Below are 21,419 nucleotides of genomic sequence, written 5' to 3' on the forward strand. Positions count from 1 at the left end.
AAGGATCATGGTTTGATTCCCAATCAGGGCACATGCCTAGGTTGTAGGCCAGTTCCCAGTGGGAGACACATGAGAGGCAACCACACACTGATGTTTCTCTTCCTCTCTTTCTCCTTCCCTTCCCCTCTCTCTGAAAATAAATAAATGAAATATTTAAAAATAAATAAATAAAATAAAATGTTAAAAAAATAAAAATAAAGATAATTGGTTATCAACTTTGTATGTCTTCCGAGATTTTGTGCATATTCAGGCCAGTATGTATATTTTTACCTTTTGTCCTTTTGTGAAAAAGGCAGCTCACCACTCGTTCTTTTCTGCAGAAAAGATGCCCTTTTCACATAGCTTATCTTGGAGGGCATCGATCCTGGTCATAGTTTCCTTATTCTTTGTGCAGTTAATATAAGCAGTCTCCTTTGCATGAAGAGTCAGCTGCACGAGTGTCCTTATGCTCGCTTCCCAGGTGTCTGCGTGACTGTGGCAAGGGTGCAGAGCCCAACAGAGAACACGGAGTTGTAGGACGTGCACCCATGCAGTCGGGGACCACACGTGCCACACTGCTTTCCTCGGTGGTTGCAACGGCCACCACACCCAGTGCCTGTGACATTCATAAGGACACCTTTGTACATACATAAGTCTGCAATTGTTCTGTGTCACACAGGTAGAGCACCATCCCAGAGTCGCCAAATATGCCATGGAAAATCACTCTCTCAGGGAGGAGAATAGAAGACTGAGATTATTAGAGCCCGTGAAAAGAGCCCAAGAGGTGGACGCCCAGACCATTGCAATGCTGGAAAAAGCTTTCTTCGAGGTGTCTGGCACAGAGAAAGTCGACAAAAGTAAGAAGGGGTTGTGCACATGCCTTGGAGGGGCAGGGGCTGCGTTAAAGGCCACTTAGTTGCCTTGCATGGAGGGTCTTCGTCTCGACCTCGAGACCGCTGTGCTCATTTCCTATATACATACGCATTCTTGTATGTTACCAAAAGTTATTTTCTGTACTTTTCTCACAAATCAGAGTTGTGCCCACCCTGGCTAGTGTGGCTCAGTGGATTGGGTGCCAGCCTGCGAACCGAGAGGTCGTCAGTTCAATTCTGGTCAGGGCACATGCTTGGATTGGGGCCAGGACCCCATGTGAGGGCATGGGAGAAACATCTGATTGATGTATTTGTCACATATTAATGCTTCTCTTGCTGTTTTTCCCTCCCTTCCTCTCTCCCTAAAAATAAGGAAATAAAATCTTTAAAACACACACACGCGCGCGCGCACACACACACACACACACACTCTCTACAATGCAGAGTAGTGTCCTTTTGTGAAAGTGGTGCATTAGCTCCAAGCCTGATTTACAGGCTTGCCCATAATCCATGGTCTGGGGTTTAGCAAGGAAGTCTGTGGTCACTCCATTTTTACGGTGAATATTTTCATGGCCTTTTATTCTGTCTCAGCGTTTGTTTTTGTTGAGGTTGAAATTTAGAAAGTTTTAATTTTCTTAATCTGCATTCATAAAGAAACCTGGTTGTCTACTCGCTTTTTGAAATTTTTTAAATTAAAAAAAATTTTTTTAGAGGGGAAGAGAGGGAGAAAGGGAGAGAAACATCAATGTGTAGTTGCCTCTCAACATGCTCTGTACCGGGACCCTGGCCCCCAATCCAGGCATGCGCCCTGACTGGGAATCAAACTGTGACCCTTTGGTTCTCAGTCTGGTGCTCAATCCACTAAGCCACAGCAGCCAGGGATGAAATTTTCTTTTCCAAGCCTTTTTTTTATTCTGTTCATGACTTAATAAAAGAATAAAATTCTCAGTACTTGTGGAGAGAAAAAGATTTTAGATATAATTTAAAAATCAGATTTTCTGTATTATTTCAACTACTTTTTTCTGCAGTGTTCTGTATTTTGTTGGCCATTTTGACCTCAGTTGTACCTTGACTTACTACCCTTGAAAAATAGTGATGGAACAGACCCCATTCCCTAGACAACTGTTCCATGCTGTTTCCCCACACTGAAACTCGGGGGAGCGCTGTTCACCATGTGCAGTTTTCCAAGTAACCCCTGAAAATTAATCTTTTCTACTCGGTAGGTGATGCCAAGTTCCTTTAACTCGCTGCTTTTGCTATTTAATTCCTTTCCTAAAATTCATCAGCGGGTAACATCAGCCACTAGTACTAATTCCTGCCAGGCTCACCTGGTGAGGTCTCTCCCTCCAGCACTGTGCGTGTTGCACTTCGGGCTCTTCTCCTAAGGTATCTGTTGTCTTAAACATGCCTCTGTCCCTTCCTGTGGCTTCTCAGCATCTCTCACAGACACTCCTGATGCTCTTTGTCACACTGCGTGGTATCAGCGTCTCCTGATGGGTTACGGGTTCTTGTGTTCTAGGGCCCACCTTCCAATTCATTTCTCGTTTTTCCTTCCTTGAGCTGCAAAACGGATACCTGGCAGGGAACTTAGGGAATGTGTTCTGTTATTTTTGTCTTTCAAAGACCAAGTTGTCAACTTATCAGGTCAGCAAGCATTTTCTCCAAATGCTGCAAAAGAGCCACGTTCATTAGCAAACACTGAGAAGCTAAAAGCGCAGCTTCTGCAAATTCAGACAGAGCTGAATAATTCAAAGCAAGAGTATGAAGAATACAAAGAGCTAACTAGGTAAAGTGTAAATTCATTCTTATTTTCATATCTTTTTGTGTTGATTTATTGTAGGGTTTGACATTGTCAATTCAGTTCAGCATTTTACTTGAAATATTGGCTTGTTTTGACATAAGGGAAAAGGGCTTCCTGTAGTTTTGTTTTTACTCATTGTTTTTAAATTGAGGTATAATTGACGTAAATTTCTAGCACTTGAATAATATATTTAATGAACTATATGATAGGAATGTTTTAATGTTGAGATGAGTATCTGTTGAACTTATGTAGTAAAGTATTTGTCTGTCACCATAATGAAATCACTAATGTTATGAATTAAATCTGGATTTTTAGAAATTTTGGAGTTTAGTATTCTTATTGCTCTTTGAACAAAGGAAAACCACACTTGTATTAAAACAAAGATGAGTCCTGTTCTAAAATACAAAGAAGTGTTTTTAAATAACACATCCCACATGGACTCATCATGGGCTGTGTGGCCTTCCGGCTGCAGCTCCCCGTGTACTCGCTGTGCACCTTGAGTGGCCATCGGTCTCTGCGCTGCGTGTCACCCACCTGGAAAGTGAGGTGACGGTAGAGCTGGGGGAGAGTATGAAGTGCTCTACAAATGGATGATGTTACTTATTACCTAAAGCACTCGATTTTATAATGTCTTTTAGGAAAAGGCAGCTAGAATTAGAATCTGAACTTCAGTCTTTGCAAAAAGCGAACCTTAATCTGGAAAACCTTTTGGAAGCAACAAAAGTCTGCAAGCGGCAGGAAGTTTCTCAGCTGAATAAAATTCATGCTGAAACACTGAAGGTAGGTCATCTGAAGCAACGCCGCAGTCTTTGATCCCAGAGTCGCATTTTGTTACTACCGGGGTCTGTGTAGATTGCCTCCAGGCACAGGCAGAGCCCCATGTGGGCAGTCCAGCTAGGGTGACACAGGTCCCGGTGCTCTGATGTGGGCCCAGCGGCGGGGTGGGGCAGGGGAGTGCATCCTGGAGTCGGACTGGCTTCAGATTCTCACCTGCCACTGCCCTTGTGCAGGGTTTCCTGACTTCTGAGCCTCATTTTTATTGTCTGGATTGGAGATGAGGATAATTTAACTGCCTTTCAGGTTTATTAGTGCATTAAATGAGATAGTAAAGTATCTGGCACCTTAATTTTCATTCCAGGTTTTAAATTTTCATTCCCCTCATTTTTAGTGAGGGCACACATTTTTCTGTTTCATTGTCCACTTGTCTATTCTAAGGAAAAAGAGCCCAGTTTTCTACTGCTTGATTTGTAGGGGTTTTTATGTGTTAATCTTTTGTTTGTCATACCTACTGCTAAAATACTCTGCAATCACGTTCTTTGTCTTTCATCTTTGTATGTGATCCTTTTGTCATACAGAAACTTTAAAATTTTCATATAGCCAGGTGTATCGTTTCTTTACCTTTGTGACTTCTTTCATTCATTTTTATTATTTGTTTCAAAAAACTTGAAAAGATTTTATTTATTTATTTTTAGAGCGAGGGGAAGGGAACAGGAAAGAGAGGGAGAGAAACATCAATGTGCGAGAGAAACATTGGGTTGCCTCTCCTGCGCCTCCACTCACAGGGACCCCCCCCCCCCCCCCCGCCCAATCCAAGAGCCTGGCTCAGACCCAGGCATGGCATCAAACCAGTGACCTTCTGGTTTGTGGGACGATGCCTAATCCACTGAGCTACACCAGTCAGGGCTTCTTTCGTTCATTTTTAAAGGCCCAGACAATTTCAACATCATCAGTATATTCTATTTTATTTTATTTTATGCATCTGCTATTTTATTTTTGAGTGGTAAGGCATAGAGATTTAACTTTTTCAACAGTCCATGTTTTGTCCTACTAATTTGGTTGGACAAAAAGTTCGTTTGGTTTTAAAGTAAAAATAAAAGATATTTTTTATTTTAACCAATACATTGTTCTATTTCTGGACTTTGTGTTTTCTTGTAATATCTTACATATTTATTCTTTGTATAAGGTTTGAAATCAGCCTATCAAGTTTAATTTTTCTAAATCTTATTAGAAATGCTTAAAAATCTGCATTAAATTGATAGATTTGGCCCTAGCTGGTGTGGCTCAGTGGATTGAGTACCAGCCTTCGAACCAAAGGGTGGCCCAGGCTCAATTCCCAGTCAGGGCACATGGTTCGGCTGCTGGCCAGGTCCCTGGTAGGGGACGTGCAAGAGGCAAAGACACAATGATGTTTCTCTTCCTCTCTTTCTCCCTCTCTCTAAAAATAAATAAATACATTTAAAAAAAATATTGATAGATTTGTTTCCACTTGGGCATTTCTGTACTGCCTCTCAGGGATTTTTTTCCTATTTATTAATAGAATTTTAATTTTACTACCTTTGTTCACACAATTATATTTTTGATGTGTGCTAATGTTGTTTTTCATAATCATGTTTTTACTGCAGATTATAACTACACCGACCAAGACTTATCAGCTTTGGTCTCGATCAGCACCAAAATTAAGCCCTGAAATGGGGAGCTTGGGGTCTATGCACACACAAAATTCTAGCAAATTAGATAATGATATCTTAAATGAGCCACTTCCACCTGAGATGAATGAACAAGCTTTTGAGGCCATTTCTGAAGAACTTAGAATCGTGCAGGTAATGTTTACTTTCAGGAAAAAAGAAATAATTAGGTATTTATTTAAATAAATTATATTTATCATTTTAACTTTATAATTTGCCATTTTCAGACCTGTTTAGTAATCGTCTTGAGTATGGGTTTGTGAGGTCCCTGGCTTAGAAACCAACCTACTCTTGTTCTTTCGATTTACTTTGCAACTTTCAGCAAGTCATTTTCCAACGTCCTGGGGCTTTGGTTCTCTATGTGTAAGGAAACCAGTTTGCCACGAGCCTCACGTTCCAGAAGTAGTTTGAATATATGGCACAGTGCTGTATCTGCTAAAGAAAATTGAAATATTTGAAAGACTCTTATTACACATGAAATTTTTAGACAGCTTTTGCTATATTTGAAATAACACAAAATTTGATTATCTCAGAATCCTGGCGATTTGATTTTTAAAAAGTTTTTCTATTGTATAATAAAGCTTAGAATGAGCCAGACTACCTCAATTTCTAAAATGTTGCCCTTTTTATGGCAAAGAGTCCTTTCTGGTGATATCACTCTTTGTAGCCCTGAGAAAGCTTCTCAGAAGTCTCAGAATAGCTCTGTGGTTTAATCCATGGTTTTAATTTTAATCACTTCTTTCCTATGTGTTTCAAGTTACCCACTTTGAAGGGCCACAAGTATAATTCTGATATGTGAGAAGTCATTAATGCAGTCTTTTGAAATTCTTTTCTGACTCCAAACTGGCCTTTGATACCTTCGTCCATATGAAGTTCTTAGTTTTGTTTTTTTAATGCAGGAGAAATGGTAGAATGTTTGAGGTTTCCATTAAAAGACTTTTTGACAACTGAAGATTTTGTGCTGCAGGAACAAATGAGTGCCCTTCAAGTCAAGTTGGATGAAGAAGAGCATAAAAACCTGAAGCTTCAGCAGCGCATTGACAAGCTGGAACATCATTCCACCCAAGTGCAGGAGGTAAGACTGAGAGCATGGCCTCAGTACAGTGAGTCCAATCCTCAAAGTTAAGTGAGCGTCTCAGGGGGAAGTGAGTTTGAAGCCCAGTCAAGGCTGATTTGAGCTGTAGGTTGCACTCTCCACTTAGTTACTTCGCATGCTGCCATGGTAATGAGACAAACACACCCTTGGGCTGAGCTCTGGCCCCCTCAGTCCATAGTGCACCCGGGTCCCTTGCTGTTTGTCTGGAAGAAAGGACTGTTGGTGCAGGTCCCTGCAGGGATCCTTTCTTTGTTGGGTGTCCTCACTGTAGTAGATGGGAACAGCCAAATTTCTTCTGGTCAGAGACTTGAAAACTAGAGTTTAAAAAGAGAGACCTGGTAGTGATTTGGAATGTGTCTCAGTGTGCCGGTGCGCCCTTTCCAGTAAGGCGATCTCCTTCCCACAGCTGTTCTCGTCCGAGAGAGCTGATTGGACCAAACAGCAGCAGGAGCATCTCTCACAGTTGAGCGGCCTCGAAAAGCAGCTTCGGGACACTCAGACGAAGAACGACTGTGAGTTTGAGCACCTCGGGGTTTCATCTGAATACTGGAACTCGGTGTCTTTGTACTCATATGAGTGAATCTTGTCCCTGTGGTTTTGGTTGCTGGTACTTTGTTCGTTTTAATTAGAGTTTGCCTGGTGAGGGGGAAGTATTTTGCCTGATGTAGTCCAAAGGGTAATTTGCTTCAGGACAGCTCACAAACAAATGATACAGCTGTTTGCTTAACATTTTAATACCGCTTTGAAAATGCATTGTCTTTGACAGTGCATGATGAGTAATGTTTTTTATTCACCATTCATTTTCATTTTTCAGTTACAGTTTTGAACAATGTGTTAAAAGTGACAAAGCATAAATTATGTGTTGGTGTGTATCCATCCACAGCTGTAGGAGTGTTGCTGAGTCCCAGTTTGTTGTGGTCTTTGGTTTATTTCTCCTTTCATTCAAAACATTAGCAGTAGTTTGTAATAACGCTGACACCAAAAAGATAGCCAGTCGGTTTTTTTGTTCTAAGGAGTTCCTAATTTTACTTTCTTTTTTTTTTTTTTTTTAAAGATTTTATTTATTTATCTTTAGAGGGGAAGGGGGGAAGGAGAGAGGGAGAGAAGCATCAATGTATGGTTGCCTTCGTGCATCCCCTGCTGGGAACTGGCCTGCAGGGAACCGGCCTGCAACCCAGGCATATGCCCTGACTGGGAATCGAACCGCGATTGTATGGTTCGCAGGCCCGCACTCAATCCACTGAGCTACACCAGCCAGGGCCCTAATTTTACTTTCAATTGGAGTTCCCTTAGAAGACCGCAAGTGTTTAACTCTTTCGAAAATTCTGGAACATTTCCAAGAAGTATTCAATAATTAAAGCACTTAAAATAGGTTATGTACCTTGATTTTCTTTCCTTATAAAGAGTTTTGGTGCACATTGTATACATAGGAAATTGTCTAATTTACATGTCATGTACAGGTGGCATTGCCTTTTCCTTTTTTGGCAGCATCTGACACCGGGGACTGTGAGCGCAGGGGCGGGAGGAAGCAGAGCCGTCGGTGCCCCTGTGAGCCTGCCGCAGGCCTGTGCAGTGCCGACTTTATTTTGCTGCTTCTGTTTACACACCTGTTGTTTTATTTGCCGACTTTGTCAAAACTGTGTGTAGAGAAGCCTGCTGAGGATGTATTTTGTTTGTCTCGTAGTTTTGAAAAGTGAGGTGCATGACCTGCGAGTCGTTCTTCATTCCGCGGACAAGGAGCTGTCCTCTGTGAAACTGGAGTACAGCTCGTTCAAGGAGAGTCAGGAGAAAGAGCTCAGCGACCTTTCTGAAAGGCACCTGCACGTACAGCTCCAGCTGGATAATGTCAGGTAGGGCTGCTTTGTTCTGAGTGGCCGGTAACCCAGAACTCCTACAAGTGCAAGTGCTGCACACCCAACGTAAGATCGGGAAACTGAGTCAATTTATCAGCTTACCGTGTTGGGAAGGCTCGGGCTGATTGTGATTTCAGGGGCAAACTAGGTAGCGTCTCAAATGGTGTTGTCAGTGTGCCCCATTCTGTCTCTCCTGCTCTCTGTCTCTCGCTCCCTTTCAGTCCCCCTTCTGCTTCCCTCCGGGTTGCCCTCATTCTGTCCTGTTGAGGGCCTTCCTCTGTGTGGCAGGGAACAGATGGCCTCACTGCTCCATATTCGCCTCCTAGTGTAACTCTTGTGAAGAAATCCTGCCTCCTAACAGCCACAGACCCTTGCTGAGTGACTGCTGAGTGACCAGGAACTGGTCTGCTTACCTTTCCAGCAGTCACTCAGCAAGGGTGTGAGGTGGCATTGGCACAGCAAGGCGATGTGCCTGTCCAGGAGGGACAGGTGGCTCTCGTGAGAAGAAGGGACAGCACCGGGAGACCCAGTCCATAGTGGTCACCCTGGTCCACGGTGACTCCGGAGGCTGGCTTGTTCGTCTAGTGCTGGCAGCAGAGAAACAGAGTACTCTAAGACGGAAACTGTTTGTTTTTACTACTTTTTTCCTTGCTAACTTCAGCCTTTTGTAATACGTAACTTAAAAGTGCTTGTGGTTTTGGTGCTGCCTCCTGGGTGTGCGGCAGCCCTTCAGTACTGGGCGTCATGGAGACGGTGCAGTGAGTGTGGCAGTGACCGCTCAGTGCAGGAACCCTGCCATTCTGCAGCCTGGGGTTGCAGTGTTGTGGAGGTCGCACAAGTTAAAACCTGTAGCTGGTGAATGTTTTCTGATTACACAACAGGGAATTAAAATAGAGGAAGGGCTCTGGCCGTGTGTCCCAGTGGATTGAGTGCCAGCCTGCCATCCCAAAGGTCACTGATTCAAATCCCAGTCAGGGCACGTGCCAGGGTCGTGGGCCAGGTCCCCATTTGGGGGCGTGCGAGAGGCAACCATTTGATATAGTTCTCACATAGCAATGTTTCCCTCTCTTTCTCCCTCCCTTCCTTTTTCTAACAATAAATAAAATCTTTGGTAAAAAAATTAAAATAGAGGAAGAAAACAAGATCTATAGGCCAAATCCACCCATGGACATCCTTTTATCAGGCCTACCAGTGTGTTTTTTTCTAATTAGCATAGTTTTCTTCTTTTTTATTAGAGCTTTGTTATTTTTTTTAAAAACTTCATATTTTAGCATCTTTTTAAAAAGTAGACCATTAGGTGGCACAGGACGCACCTGGCTACAGGGTGTCCCTCGGCCGCCCTGTGAGTCTCTCCCACCCTCTAGAGGGTGTGCACTGAGTCAGCAAGGCTGCCGGGAGGTGCCGGTTACCACTCGGTGCACTGGTGTTTCCTTTTTCTTTCTTTCTTTTTTTTAACACCCACCCCCAAACCCCCTTTTTTTTTTAAAGATTTTCAGAGAGAAGGAAAGGGAGAGAAACATCGATCTGAGAGGGAAACATCAGTTGGTTGCCTCTCACACCCACAATCAGGCATGTGCGCTGACCAGGAATCAAACTGGCAACCTTTCGCTGTGGGGACGACACCCAGCCAACTGGGCCACACCAGTCGCAGCTTCCGTTTTGCTTTTTTGTTAAGATTTTATTTATTCTTAGAGGGGAAGGGAGGGAGAAAGGAAGAGAATCATTGCTGTGAGATAGATACATCGATCAGTTGCCTCTTGCACGCCCCCCCCAACTGGGGACCTGGCTCACAATCCACGCATATGCCCTGACTGGGATTTGAGCCGGTGAGCTTTTGGTTTACAGGCTAGCGTTCAATCCACTAGTCACACCAGCCAGGGCAGGGGTGTTGTTTTTTCTTACACCTGGCATTTATTTTTAATGTCTGAATCACTGAATCTAATTCTGGCTCTGTCATAAACTAATTCTGGGTGGTTGGTTGTTTTTTTTTTGCAAAGTCACACTACTAATCTTATTGGATCATAATTTCCTCATGTTTACATGTTAGATCTAAAATGTTATGAGTCCACTATATTTGGCTATGTACTTAAATTCTATCTTAAAAACGTCAAGTTTTTCCTTTTTAAATTGGACATAATTTAATTGTTCTCAGTGTCTCAGATTGAACATGGATTACATCACTTACTGGGCCGCTTGTGCTCCATTGGGGCCCTCTCCCTGCAGATGTGTTTCTTGAGTTATTTTGCCTCTCGTGTATCTAGTTTATGTTGTAAATACATGTGTCCCTCTCCCCACTATCGTCTACACTCATCTGTAACAACTGATTTTTACCACTTTGTAGTTTGCTGCTTCTGCTCTGCTTTCAGTTGGTAAAGAGCTAGATCCCTGTCTACTGGGCTTCTGTAAGAAAGCTGGGGCATCCGTTTTGGATGGCCCACAAGTCAGGTTCATTGTTACTAGTTCTTGGCTGAGCTCTGGACATTGAGCATGTCAAGTATGTTGGGGAGCTGACCCAGAGGGTGAAAACCTCAAAAGCAGTGAATAATAATCACGTGAATTAAAAGATAGGTTTGTCCCAAGGGAGTTCGCACACTTTCTCAGCTTGAAGCCACATCTGCCGTCTTGAAAACCCTTTGTAGAGTTGGGAGACTATGTAGTGAATGGACAGAGTTAAGCTGTCCACAAAACTAAATTAGTGGCCAGTCTCTAGATCACACGAGAGTTAGGTCTGGGACCCCCTGAATTGGTGTCATTCTAATTGCCAATCAGTTAATGTCTGAAACCAGGGAGAGAGAATGAGGAAGGAAATGGCTGCAGGCAGACAGTGTGCCTGCCTGTCCGCCCCGTCTTGTCCGTCACACTGTGCCATGCTTCAGTCCGTCTCCCGTGTTTGTGCGTCGTGGGCATCTTACACCAGTGCTCGCGGGGCCTGAGTCAGCCAAGGCTTCTGCCAGTTGGGAATGGTCTGTAGCTGGGATAAATCGAACTGCAGACAGTCTGCCTAGAACTACATTTAATGTTATATTTACCATTGTAAAAATGTTTTCCTGATAAAGATTAGAAAATGAAAAGCTTCTTGAGAGCAAAGCCTGCCTGCAGGATTCCTATGAACACTTACAAGAAGTAATGAAGTATGAAATTGACCAACTTTCCAAAAACCTCCAAAACTGCAAAAAAGAAAATGAGACCCTGAAATCTGATCTGAATGTAAGTTAAGAAAGGTACTGGTTACTCCCGGATTTGTCCTGGGTGTGCGGCCACTCCCTGGGGTGCAGGGCAGGCACTGCTGGGGCCTCCCCCTAACTTCCTGCGCTGGCCTGGCCATGGGGCCTGCCGCCCAGGAAGTCCTGGTGTGTTTGTTGCCTGCACATTGCTAGTAAAGTTACTTAAAATCTGATGTCACGTTGTTTTTTAGAATTTGATGGAGCTTTTTGAGGCAGAAAAAGAACGCAATAACAAATTATTATTACAATTTGAAGAAGATAAAGAAAACAGTTCTAAGTGAGTGCCATTTATCTTTTCCATTAGTTAACTAGAATATCATTTACTGCCACATTCTTTATCTTGTTTTTCTTAACTGTTCATACCCTGCAGTTATTTCTTCTAAAGCATTCCAAAAATGAATAACCTTTTTAAAATAAATGACTATGTAGAGAAACTTAATTTTTTAAAGCATTCAATAACTTGCCATGGTAGCTTTTTTTAAAGATTTATTTATTTAAGGGGAAGGGATGGAGAAAGAGAGGAAGAGAAATATCAATGCAAGAGATGTTGATTGGTTGCATCTTACATGCCCCCAGCTGGGAACCTGGCCCATAACCCAGGCATGTGCCCTGACTGGGAATTGAACTAGAGGCCTTTTTGGTTCACAGGCTGGCACTCAGTCCACTGAGCCACACCAGCCAGGACAGCCATGGTACTTTTTAAATGAATGGTGGTGATCAGAACTCAGCGCCTTCTGTAAATAAGTCATGGTGTATATTGGAAGGTGGGAACTGATTTTTATTTCTGTCTCTACTACTGTTTTTCTAGCTGCCCTTTTTTTCTCTAGTCCCTTAATATGAATGCCATTGTCTTTCTTCCCTTTCTCTCCAAGTTCTTTTCCTGGGTGATCTCTGTCAGTCTCCTGGCCTCAGCCAACCAGATGATCCTACTCTTATGAGAAGAATCTGTACTTGTTTATGCAACAGATGCTTGTTGAGTTCTTACTGTGAGACAGAGTCTCTTCTAGACCCTGGAATACACGGGTGGATACATCTAACGGGTGCAGATAACTGGCTGGGAAACAGATGATTAACTTGTAGCTACTCATTCAAACACTTGGTGACTTGGTGATATCCGGCAAGCCAGGCATTATTCTGGCCAACACTGGAACATTCACAGATAAGACAGTGAACGGTACCCCATTCTCATGAGTTTGACATTCTAGCACAGAGAGGAAGGCAATAAGGGAAGGCACAGGAGGTTAGGTGTGTGTTTGGGAACCCTGAGTGCTTTGACAGAGATGAACGGCTGTGACACAGAATGGGCCATCACTCCATGACTGTGGAAGAAGTGGGTTCAGATTTCTGACTCATACCGGAACGCAGCGCCCGACACCAAGTTTGTGGCTGATAAAGTGTAGTTGCATCGCACTGAATCTCTTCCACATAAACAGTTCCTGTTTTTGTTGAGCAAAGTCACGAGTGAAAGGTGCCTCTTCTCTTGCAGAGAAATCTTAGATGTCCTTGAGGCTGTGCGCCGGGAGAAACAGAAAGAGATGGCCAAGTGCGAGCAACAGGTAACGTCCTGTACTCTGACTCTAAAGTCAGAGCTTTGTAATGCTTTCTGATGTCAAAAGAGGTTTATTGTAACAAGTGTCTCAGTTTTCATATGTTGAAATTGATAATAAGGCTCTGGCTGCTGTGGCTCAGTGGCTTGAGTGCCAGCCTGAGAACTGAAAGGTCACCGGTTTGATTCCCAGTCAGGGCGCAGGCCTGGGTTGCGGGCCAGGTCCCCGGTTGGGGGCGTGCAAGAGGCAACCAATGGATGTATCTCTCTCATGCTGATGTTTCCCTTTCTTTATCCCTCCCTTCCCCTCTGTCTAAAAGTAAATAAATAAAATCTTTTTTTTTTTTAAGAAAAAATTAATAATAAAAAGATGGGGTGTTTTGTTGCTTGTATTATTTTTCAACTTTGTATTTCCTTTTTCTCTCAATTTGATTTTATTTCATTTTTTAGTATATTTTATTGATTATGCTATTGCAGTTGTCTCGTTTTTTTTCATCCCTTTTATCTTCCTCCGCCCTGCACCCCTCTCCCTCCAGCATTCTCCCCTCTTAGTCCATGGGTCATACATACAAATTCTTTGGCTTCTCCATTTCCTATACAATTCTTAACTTCCCCGTCTATTTCGTACCTACCGTTTATACTTATTCCCTGTACCTTTTCTGCCATTCTCTTCTTTTCCCCTCCCAACTCATAACCCACCATGTGATCTCCATTTCTGTGATTTTCTTTCTATTCTAGTCGTTTGTTTTTGTCTTTGGTTCGGTTGTGAGTTTGTTTGTTTTCAAGTGTGATTCCTAGTGTACACTGTATAATATGAAAAACAGGCTTCAACATTTTAATGTGCATAGTTAACTTTGTGATTTAATTCTTTTTCTGAAACTATTTTTTTTCTGCCATAGATGGCAAAAGTACAGAGACTAGAAGAGAGTTTGTGTGCCACCGAGAAAGTCATCCATTCCCTGGAGAAGTCTAGAGATGCTGACAAGGTGGGTGGCGGGAGAAGCCACGCCCCTCTGTGTTGCTTTGTAAATGTGGCTTCAGCCTCCAGCCCCTGCTCCAGGGGAGACCGATAACTGGCGTTTCGGTGTGCACCTGGGCCCTGTGCATCCTCCGAGGTTTCTAGAGAATGAGGTCTTCCATTTACATTAGCTTTCCACATAACTTCAAGTGCAAACTGTTCTATTTCTCTTGATGGCGATGTTTCTGAAACACACCCTGCCCCTTTTGACCAGGATGCTGTTAGTGTGGCCCGTTCCTGTTGACTCTGAGTCCCACAGCGCAGAGTCTCAGACCCTGGCGTTGACTTCAGCCAGAATAACAGACACAATGTATATGTTGGAGTATGATATTGGGTACAAATTTCTGATGTCTAGCTCTTATTCATATAGCCAAAGCAGATGATTAAATATAATGCTATAAAGCCATTAAAATATAAATTGAGAACATTAATAATGTAATGTGACATTTTGCTCAAATAAAACTGTCTTCTGTTGTCATTAGGAAAGATGAACAATCTGCCATTTAAAAATGATCTCTTCCTCCACATCACTGGGTGTGAAGCTGTCGTTTCTTTCCCCACCAGGAAGCTGTCGCCGACCTCAGAAGCCAGGTCCAGGAGCTGAGAGCATCAGTCTGTGAGAAGGTGGAGACCATAGACACCCTGAAGCAGGAGCTGAAGGACATCACTGTAAGTCCTGTCCCCAACGAGGCAGTGAATTTGCGCCTGAGACACACTTCGTAGAAGTCTCAGGAGGTTAATGAATGCTCCACCAGAAAAAGACTGTGGTCACATGGGTTTGGAAATGCTAGTGAGAGCCAAACAGAGTCTGCGCTGGCAGAGCCGGACGAGCCCTCCACATGCAGCCGTGCAGAGTGAGTGCGGCTCAGCCGAAGGTCCTGCTCCGCCTTCTTTTGTGACAGCGGGGGGGGGGGGGGGGTGTCAGTGTCCCCCACTCCTCTGCTCCACATGGAGCCTGCGCCACCACTTTTATTTCTGATGGCAGATGTTTTTCACCGGTACCTGCAGGACTTACCCACTTTTCTGGTCATCCATGCATTTATTCATCCATCCTTAATTCAACAAGTACCGATTGGGCAAATCTGTGTTAAATGGTCATCACCTTGGAATATGGGGTCATTCGTAAGTTTATTTTCATCTAAAAACACAGATAATAAAGCAGGCAGCTCATACATCACAACTTTCTTTTCTGCAGTGCAAATACAACTCTGCTTTGGTTGACAAAGAAGAGAGCAAAGTGTTAATTAAGAGACAGGAAGTAGAGATTCTGGACCTGAAAGAAACCCTTAGACTGAGAATAATCTCTGAAGACATCGAGGTAACGTAACACACTGTGACTCGTGCTTTGTTATTATTAATATGTACATGTGTGTACAGAGGTTATTGGTGAATGAATAGAGGACTTTTAAGGAATAGGCCACAATTGGAGCTGTTTCCCCTAAAGTAGTTAGGCACTAATACGTAAGATTACATCGTTATGTTTATCTGGTTGACTTAGCTTCATTCATTGGCACCGACGCCACCTTCGTTCTTGTAACGGACCCTGGGGGCGAGGGGAAGAGAGAGTAGAGAGCAGTTAGACCTCCACTGGGACAGCAGTGTGCATTGGCCGTGATGTTTATCCATAGGCCTGCTCACTAACGTTAACTGCTTGGTTTGTCTTAGAATGGTTTACCACACTAGCAAAAGAAAAGGTTCTCACTTAAAACTTCCCCTTAACCTTTAAAAAAATCGCACATGGTAATGATTTGCAAATCCTTGTTGGAGAACCATGATTAAGAAATTCTGCTTGTGTGGGGACTGTCCCCTGACAGAGGGACATGCTCTGTGAGGACCTGGCTCATGCTACTGAGCAGCTGAACATGCTCACTGAGGCCTCAAAGAAGCATTCCGGACTCCTGCAGTCCGCCCAGGAGGAGCTGACCCGGAAGGAGGCCATGATCCAGGAGCTCCAGCACCAGGCGAGTGCTGGGGAGGTGCCGGGCAGGGTGCGGGAGGGGGAGGGCTGCGTGGGCAGCAGCGCTGTGGGCTCTGAAGGACTGGGCTGTTCCCAGGGGTCCAGACTGGGTCGGCTGTCCTCCTGTCCGCCTTCAACCCTTGACATGCCAGCAGGTTCCAGCCACTGTGGTGAGGTTGTGGCTCATTCTCATCCTCTCGTTGGCTGCTGCTGTTTTATATTTTGTATTTTTCCTTAGATGACCCTTTGATCATTTGAGAAGCTTGAAAACGAAGTTGTTGGGGTTTTTTTAAAAGATTTTATTGCCCTGCCCGGTGTGGGTCAGTGAATTGATCTCCAGCCTGCGAATCAAAGGATTGCTGGTTCAATTCCTGGTCAAGACACGTGCCTGGGTTGCAGGCCAGGTCCCCAGTTGGGGGGGGCATGCAAAAGGCAACCACACATTGATGTTTCTCTTCCTCTCTCTCCCTACCCCTCTCTCTAAAAATGAATAAAATCTTTTTTATTTTTGTAAAGATTTTATTTACTTTTAGACAGAGGGGAAGGGAGGGAGAGAAACATGTGTTGGTTGCCTGCCGCATGCCACACGCAACCCACCCAGGGACCTGGCCCACAACCCAGGCATATATGCTTGGACCAAGATCAAACTGGCAACCTTTTGCTTTACAGAATGATGCTTAACCCACTGAGCCATACCTGTCATGGAAAACAAAGTTGTTTTTTTAAAAGCAGAGGTTTTTTTTTTTTTAAGTGTAAATATATTTGTAAGAGACGGAGATGAGAAGGTTATGGTAGTAACTGAGGTGCACAGACACAAACAGCAGCCCCAGGCTGTACACTGTCTGACTTTAAAAATTGCTGTGTTTCAATATTGCTGCTTTTGATTATTAATCAGATCTCCCCAAAATGTAAAAAGCCTATTTATACATGCCTCTATTCATACATAGAGGAAGACAGGATGTTCCATATTATTTTCTAACTTGTAACCTTACATTTGTTGATTTTTCCAGTTAAACCAAAAGAAAGAGGAGGTAGAACAGAAAAGGAATGAGTATAACTTCAAAATGAGGCAACTAGATCATGTGATGGATTCTGCTGCCGAGTATCCCCAGGTACTTTTCAGAAAAAGAGTGTGTTTCAGGAGATTTAAGTTTTGTGAGTTTTAAAAGTTTAGAGATTACTAAGACCATAGCTTTGCCTTTTTATGAAAAAATGTTTTCACTGACACCTTTTCTGCTTTTTACTTGATAAAAAGGAACCAGTGTTTTTATTTTTGTTTTGTTTGGACAAGATTTAGACTAAGCTAAATAGGTTGAGTTTTTTCTATATGCTTGGTATGTACATTTAACATGAAATCTTTATGATGTCACTTAATCGGGTATTCGGGTGAAATTCGATTTCATTTCAGAGCCCCAAAACACCGCCTCATTTCCAGACACATTTAGCAAAGCTCCTGGAAACACAGGAGCAGGAGATAGAAGATGGGAGGGCCTCAAAGGTTTCTCTGCAGCACCTCGTGACGAAGCTGAATGAAGACAGAGAACTCAAAAATGCCGAAATCCTCCGAATGAAGGTAACTGGGAGATTTAATGGTTTCCAAGTAATGTTTTAAAATAAATAGTATTTTTCATGGTTACTGAAGATACAAAATTCAAAAGGCACAAAACTCAGTGTAGACAGAAGTCGTCCTCCTACTCCTGACTCCGAACTCCTCATCTGCTGTTCCGGAGGCTCCCAGAGTAGCCAGTTCCTTGTTTATCTTCCAGAGCTTTTTGTAGTGGGGGGGGTGACCAAGTCTGAGCATGTGCCCCTGTCCCTTTGGTTTTCCGCGGTGGCACCATCACGCAGGCTGCACCGACCGCTGTCCTCACGGTGCTGTCTGGGGGTTAGATCTCTGTCATTTTTATGGCTGATGCACGTCGTTGATGTTTTAAGTTTGTATTTCTCTTATTAGGAGTAAGATTGAGCACCTGTGTGTCTCTGTTTCTATCAACTCCGTCCTTCTCCCTGTTTTCTATTGTTGAACTTTTTCTTTTTTTTTTCTCTCCTTGTTTTTTGCTGTTGTTGAACTTTTTCTTAATGGTTTGGAGGCATTCTTTATATTACTAGATTAGTTGTTGTCTATGATAGTTAAAAATACTTTTCTCTCATTCGCCATTCTTTCAAACTTCCTCCTGCTGTTTTCACCCAGGCACAGGAGGGAATGGTGTTTGTGTGGGAGAGTGGGTTTTGTGTGGCACGGAGGGCCGGGCGTTGTGTGGGGCAATGCCTGGAATGGTGCTGTGTTGTGGTTAGTGTGTGGTGGGGCAGGGGAGGTAGGATGCCTGGAAGGTCATTGCCGTGCAGGGCATTTTGTTTAGGAACAAAATTAGCTCGCTGAGCCCAAGTCAGTCGGGTAAAGCACATGAAGACGGTATCCCCCTTTAGCTTCGGTTCTGGTGGAGGGCGTCGCTCCTGGCTGGCTCTCAGTGCGCTGCTGTCTCAGGACTGGCTGTTCCCCAGACAGGCACGATCTTGGTGCTTTGCAGAAATAGGGTCAGGTTAAAGGCAGTTGAACAGTGGACAGGTAGAAGTAAACAAAAAAGGATGCTTCTTGCAGACAAGTATTTATATCTTCTAGATGGGGAGGGGCCGGACAGGGAGGGGGAGGGCTGCGTGAGCAGCAGCGCTGTGGGCTCTGAAGGAAAATCTAATGATTTTCCATTAGAATCTGTTAAATACACTCAAATGAAACATTTGCCAAAGTAGAGGCCTTGTGTCATCTTTTCTCGTAAAGGAATTTAAATGAGTCATGTGATCAGAGACTACATTTAAGACATTGGGTATGAGACTGAATCATAGTTCAAGGCCCCCAAGAGTTTGTCACAGTCAGCTTTTCACCCAGCGTCATCCAGCGCAGTGTTCTGTGCAGAGGAGAAGCTTAAAGGAGTAAAACCTGTCTTGGTCGTGGCCTTGGGGAGCAAATAATGCCTCCTCTCGTTTTCTGAAAACCATGATTTCGTGTGTTATTAGGAGCAGTTGAGTGAAATGGAAAACCTACGCCTGGAGGCCGAGCAGCTGAGAGAGAAGAACTGGCTGCTGCAGGATCAGCTGGATGACATTAAAACGCAAAAGGACAGCAGGTGCGCAGAAGCCGAGGGAGCCCTGCAGGCGGGGGCTCGTCCTGCCTGGGTGTAGCTCAGTGAATGTGGCTGGAATACACACTGCTTTCCCATCAGGGGCTTTTTTGTTTTGTTTATTTATCTTAAATCATTTTTTCTTTTTCAAACACAATTGACATACAATATCCTATGAGTTTCAGATGTACACCCCGATGATTAGACATCAAACTTACTAAGTGATCATTTCGATATATCTCATACCCGCCTGTCACCGTACCCAGTATTAGAGTGTGACTGACTGTATTCCCTGTGGGGCACTGTACTTCCCTGTGCCTGTCCTGTGACTGCCAGTCTGCACTTCTCAGTCCCTTCCCTCTTTGCACCTACCCCCCCAGCCCCCTCCAAGCCTCCCCCAGCATCCATGAAAATGTTCTGTGCGTCTGTGAGTCTGTTTCTGTTCTGCTTGCTTGTTTGTTTTGTTTTTTAGATTCAGTCGTTGATACATATGTATTTATTGCCATTTTATTGTTTGTTTGTTTGTTAGTCTCACCTGAGGACGTGTTCATTGATTTCAGAGAGGGGAAGGGAAGGAGAGAGAGGGGCACAGAAACATCCATAGGTTCCTTTTTGTATGTGCCCCCACCGGATATCAAACCCATGACCTTTCGGTTTATGGGAGGACACTCCAACCAGCTGAGACACACCAGCCAGGACTTTCATTGTTCATATTTTTCATCTTTCATTTTGCTTGCTTTGAATCAGGTCTGCTGGGAGGTTGATTTTTCCAGAGTGGGAGAAGGAGGCATTCACAAGCTGCCTCCTCTGCTAAACATTGTGTTGTTGTAGAGCTGTTGCAATGAATTTCAGACTTCAAAAACTTGAACGAACTGTCTACTTCCATTTAAGAAGAAAAAAGGGAGGATTTCTGCCAATGGTTTTGCCCTGTGACTCACAGGAGGAGGGTCCTGGGAGCAGCCCTCCAGGGGAGCCTTCCCTGGGTTTGGGTGTCTGGGTTTGTGCATGTGGCTTCAGCGCAGGCAGGTTTGGAGTTGTATTTGCTAATGTCACAGCATCCTGTCCTGGGTGACCACGCCCAGGCTATGTCCCCTCTCTGACACTGGAAGATCATGTGACTGGGCACATACTTGAACCTCTCAATGTCTCACTTTCCTTAGCAGTAAAATGAAGAAAATTGTAGCTCTCACAGAAGGTGTTTTAAAGTCCAAAAACACTGTGTGTGAAGTGCTGGTGCCAGAGCTTGGCAGGGGGCGGCCGCTCAGTAAATGGCAGCCGGGAACAAAGGGAGGGTTGTGGTCCTTCCCGTCTGCGGGTGACGGTGGCCTGTACAGCCGGGCGGCCAGCTGAGGTGAGTCGGAGGGCTCTCTTTGGGACGGAGGCCCTTCCTGAATTCAGCGTCCTGGTTAGGGGCGTCTGCTGCCCGCACTGTGACCACAGCAGCCCTAAGACGCACTGTGCAGGCCCTCCCTGAGACTGCAGGTGTTTGAGTGGGGCCGGTGGCTCTGCTGGCGGGGCGCGGTCACAGGCTCCCTAACTGTGCCTCGGGCAGTGGCGGGCCGCGCAGATGATGGCAATCCCTCGGTGCTGAGAAATTCCCACACCTAGGGATGTCGTTCATAGCTGGCATCGCGTCACAGTGCAGCGCTGTACTCAGGTGTCTGGTGAGGCCGATGTGAGCAAGCCCGAGGCACTGCCAGTCGCGTGCAGTTGTATTGGTAGTGCTCGGCAGTGACAGTGAAAGACCCGTCACTGGTACTGTTTCATTTGTTCGTTTTTTACAGTTAGATTTTTATTTTTTCTTTGTACTTCACCTCCCTCTTTTTTTAATCCTCACCGGAGGACATGCTCATGGATTTTAGGGAAGGAGAGGGAGAGAAACAGATGTGAGAGGGAAATATCAATCGGCTGCCTCTCTCACATGCCTCAGTGGGGACTGAACCTGTAACCTAGTTATGGGTCCTGACTGGGAATCGAACCAGTGACCTTTCAGTGTACAGGACAAGGCTCCAACCAACTGAGCCACACCAGCCAGGGCGCTTGTATTTTTTTAGACCACCTCATACATCTTGTGTTTACTGTGTCTCTTGATTGCATTCACTCTTGTGTTGTTTAGTGCAGAATCGTACTGCTCAGGCCCGTAACAACAATCAGCCAGACCATCCAACCCTGGGGTGGCGTAGGCTGCACCACGCAGGTTTGTGTGAGTTTGCTGTAGGACATTCACGCAGCAGTGAGATCACCTAACGATGCGTTTCTCAGCGTGTAGTCCCTTGTTAAGCAGCAAGTGTGTGACTGGCTTACTACGTGGTTCGCTCCGAGTTTATGGGGCATCAGAAACGCTTGCTGCGGCAGGGACGTCACACCCCTCGGGGTTCCGACTCAGCGCACGGTGTGCTCCCTAGTGCCCCACACTCGGCCCCCACGTCAGTCACGTTAAAACAGTTGTACTTGGTATACTGTCTTTTTTTCTTAAGATTTTATTTTTAGAG

General features: G+C 44.4%; 1 protein-coding gene across 1 annotated transcript in view; it reads left to right on the forward strand.

Moving 5' to 3' along the window:
• KIF15 (kinesin family member 15) overlaps nucleotides 1-21,419 on the forward strand; it is a 46,166-nt gene that overhangs the window by 20,032 nt on the left and 4,715 nt on the right. Inside the window, exons 14-30 of the mRNA XM_053669445.1 lie at nucleotides 659-836; nucleotides 2,475-2,637; nucleotides 3,291-3,432; nucleotides 5,055-5,252; nucleotides 6,085-6,192; nucleotides 6,620-6,725; nucleotides 7,898-8,063; nucleotides 11,123-11,273; nucleotides 11,482-11,567; nucleotides 12,777-12,846; nucleotides 13,736-13,822; nucleotides 14,419-14,523; nucleotides 15,050-15,172; nucleotides 15,669-15,815; nucleotides 16,822-16,923; nucleotides 17,220-17,384; nucleotides 18,824-18,933. Coding sequence (XP_053525420.1) covers nucleotides 659-836; nucleotides 2,475-2,637; nucleotides 3,291-3,432; nucleotides 5,055-5,252; nucleotides 6,085-6,192; nucleotides 6,620-6,725; nucleotides 7,898-8,063; nucleotides 11,123-11,273; nucleotides 11,482-11,567; nucleotides 12,777-12,846; nucleotides 13,736-13,822; nucleotides 14,419-14,523; nucleotides 15,050-15,172; nucleotides 15,669-15,815; nucleotides 16,822-16,923; nucleotides 17,220-17,384; nucleotides 18,824-18,933 — 2,207 coding nt within the window. The remainder of the gene's footprint in view (nucleotides 1-658; nucleotides 837-2,474; nucleotides 2,638-3,290; nucleotides 3,433-5,054; nucleotides 5,253-6,084; nucleotides 6,193-6,619; nucleotides 6,726-7,897; nucleotides 8,064-11,122; nucleotides 11,274-11,481; nucleotides 11,568-12,776; nucleotides 12,847-13,735; nucleotides 13,823-14,418; nucleotides 14,524-15,049; nucleotides 15,173-15,668; nucleotides 15,816-16,821; nucleotides 16,924-17,219; nucleotides 17,385-18,823; nucleotides 18,934-21,419) is intronic.

The sequence above is a fragment of the Artibeus jamaicensis genome, unplaced genomic scaffold (genome assembly GCF_021234435.1).
Source record: "Artibeus jamaicensis isolate MK-2021 breed Jamaican fruit bat unplaced genomic scaffold, CSHL_Jam_final contig_519, whole genome shotgun sequence".
NCBI classification, from domain to species: domain Eukaryota; kingdom Metazoa; phylum Chordata; class Mammalia; order Chiroptera; family Phyllostomidae; genus Artibeus; species Artibeus jamaicensis.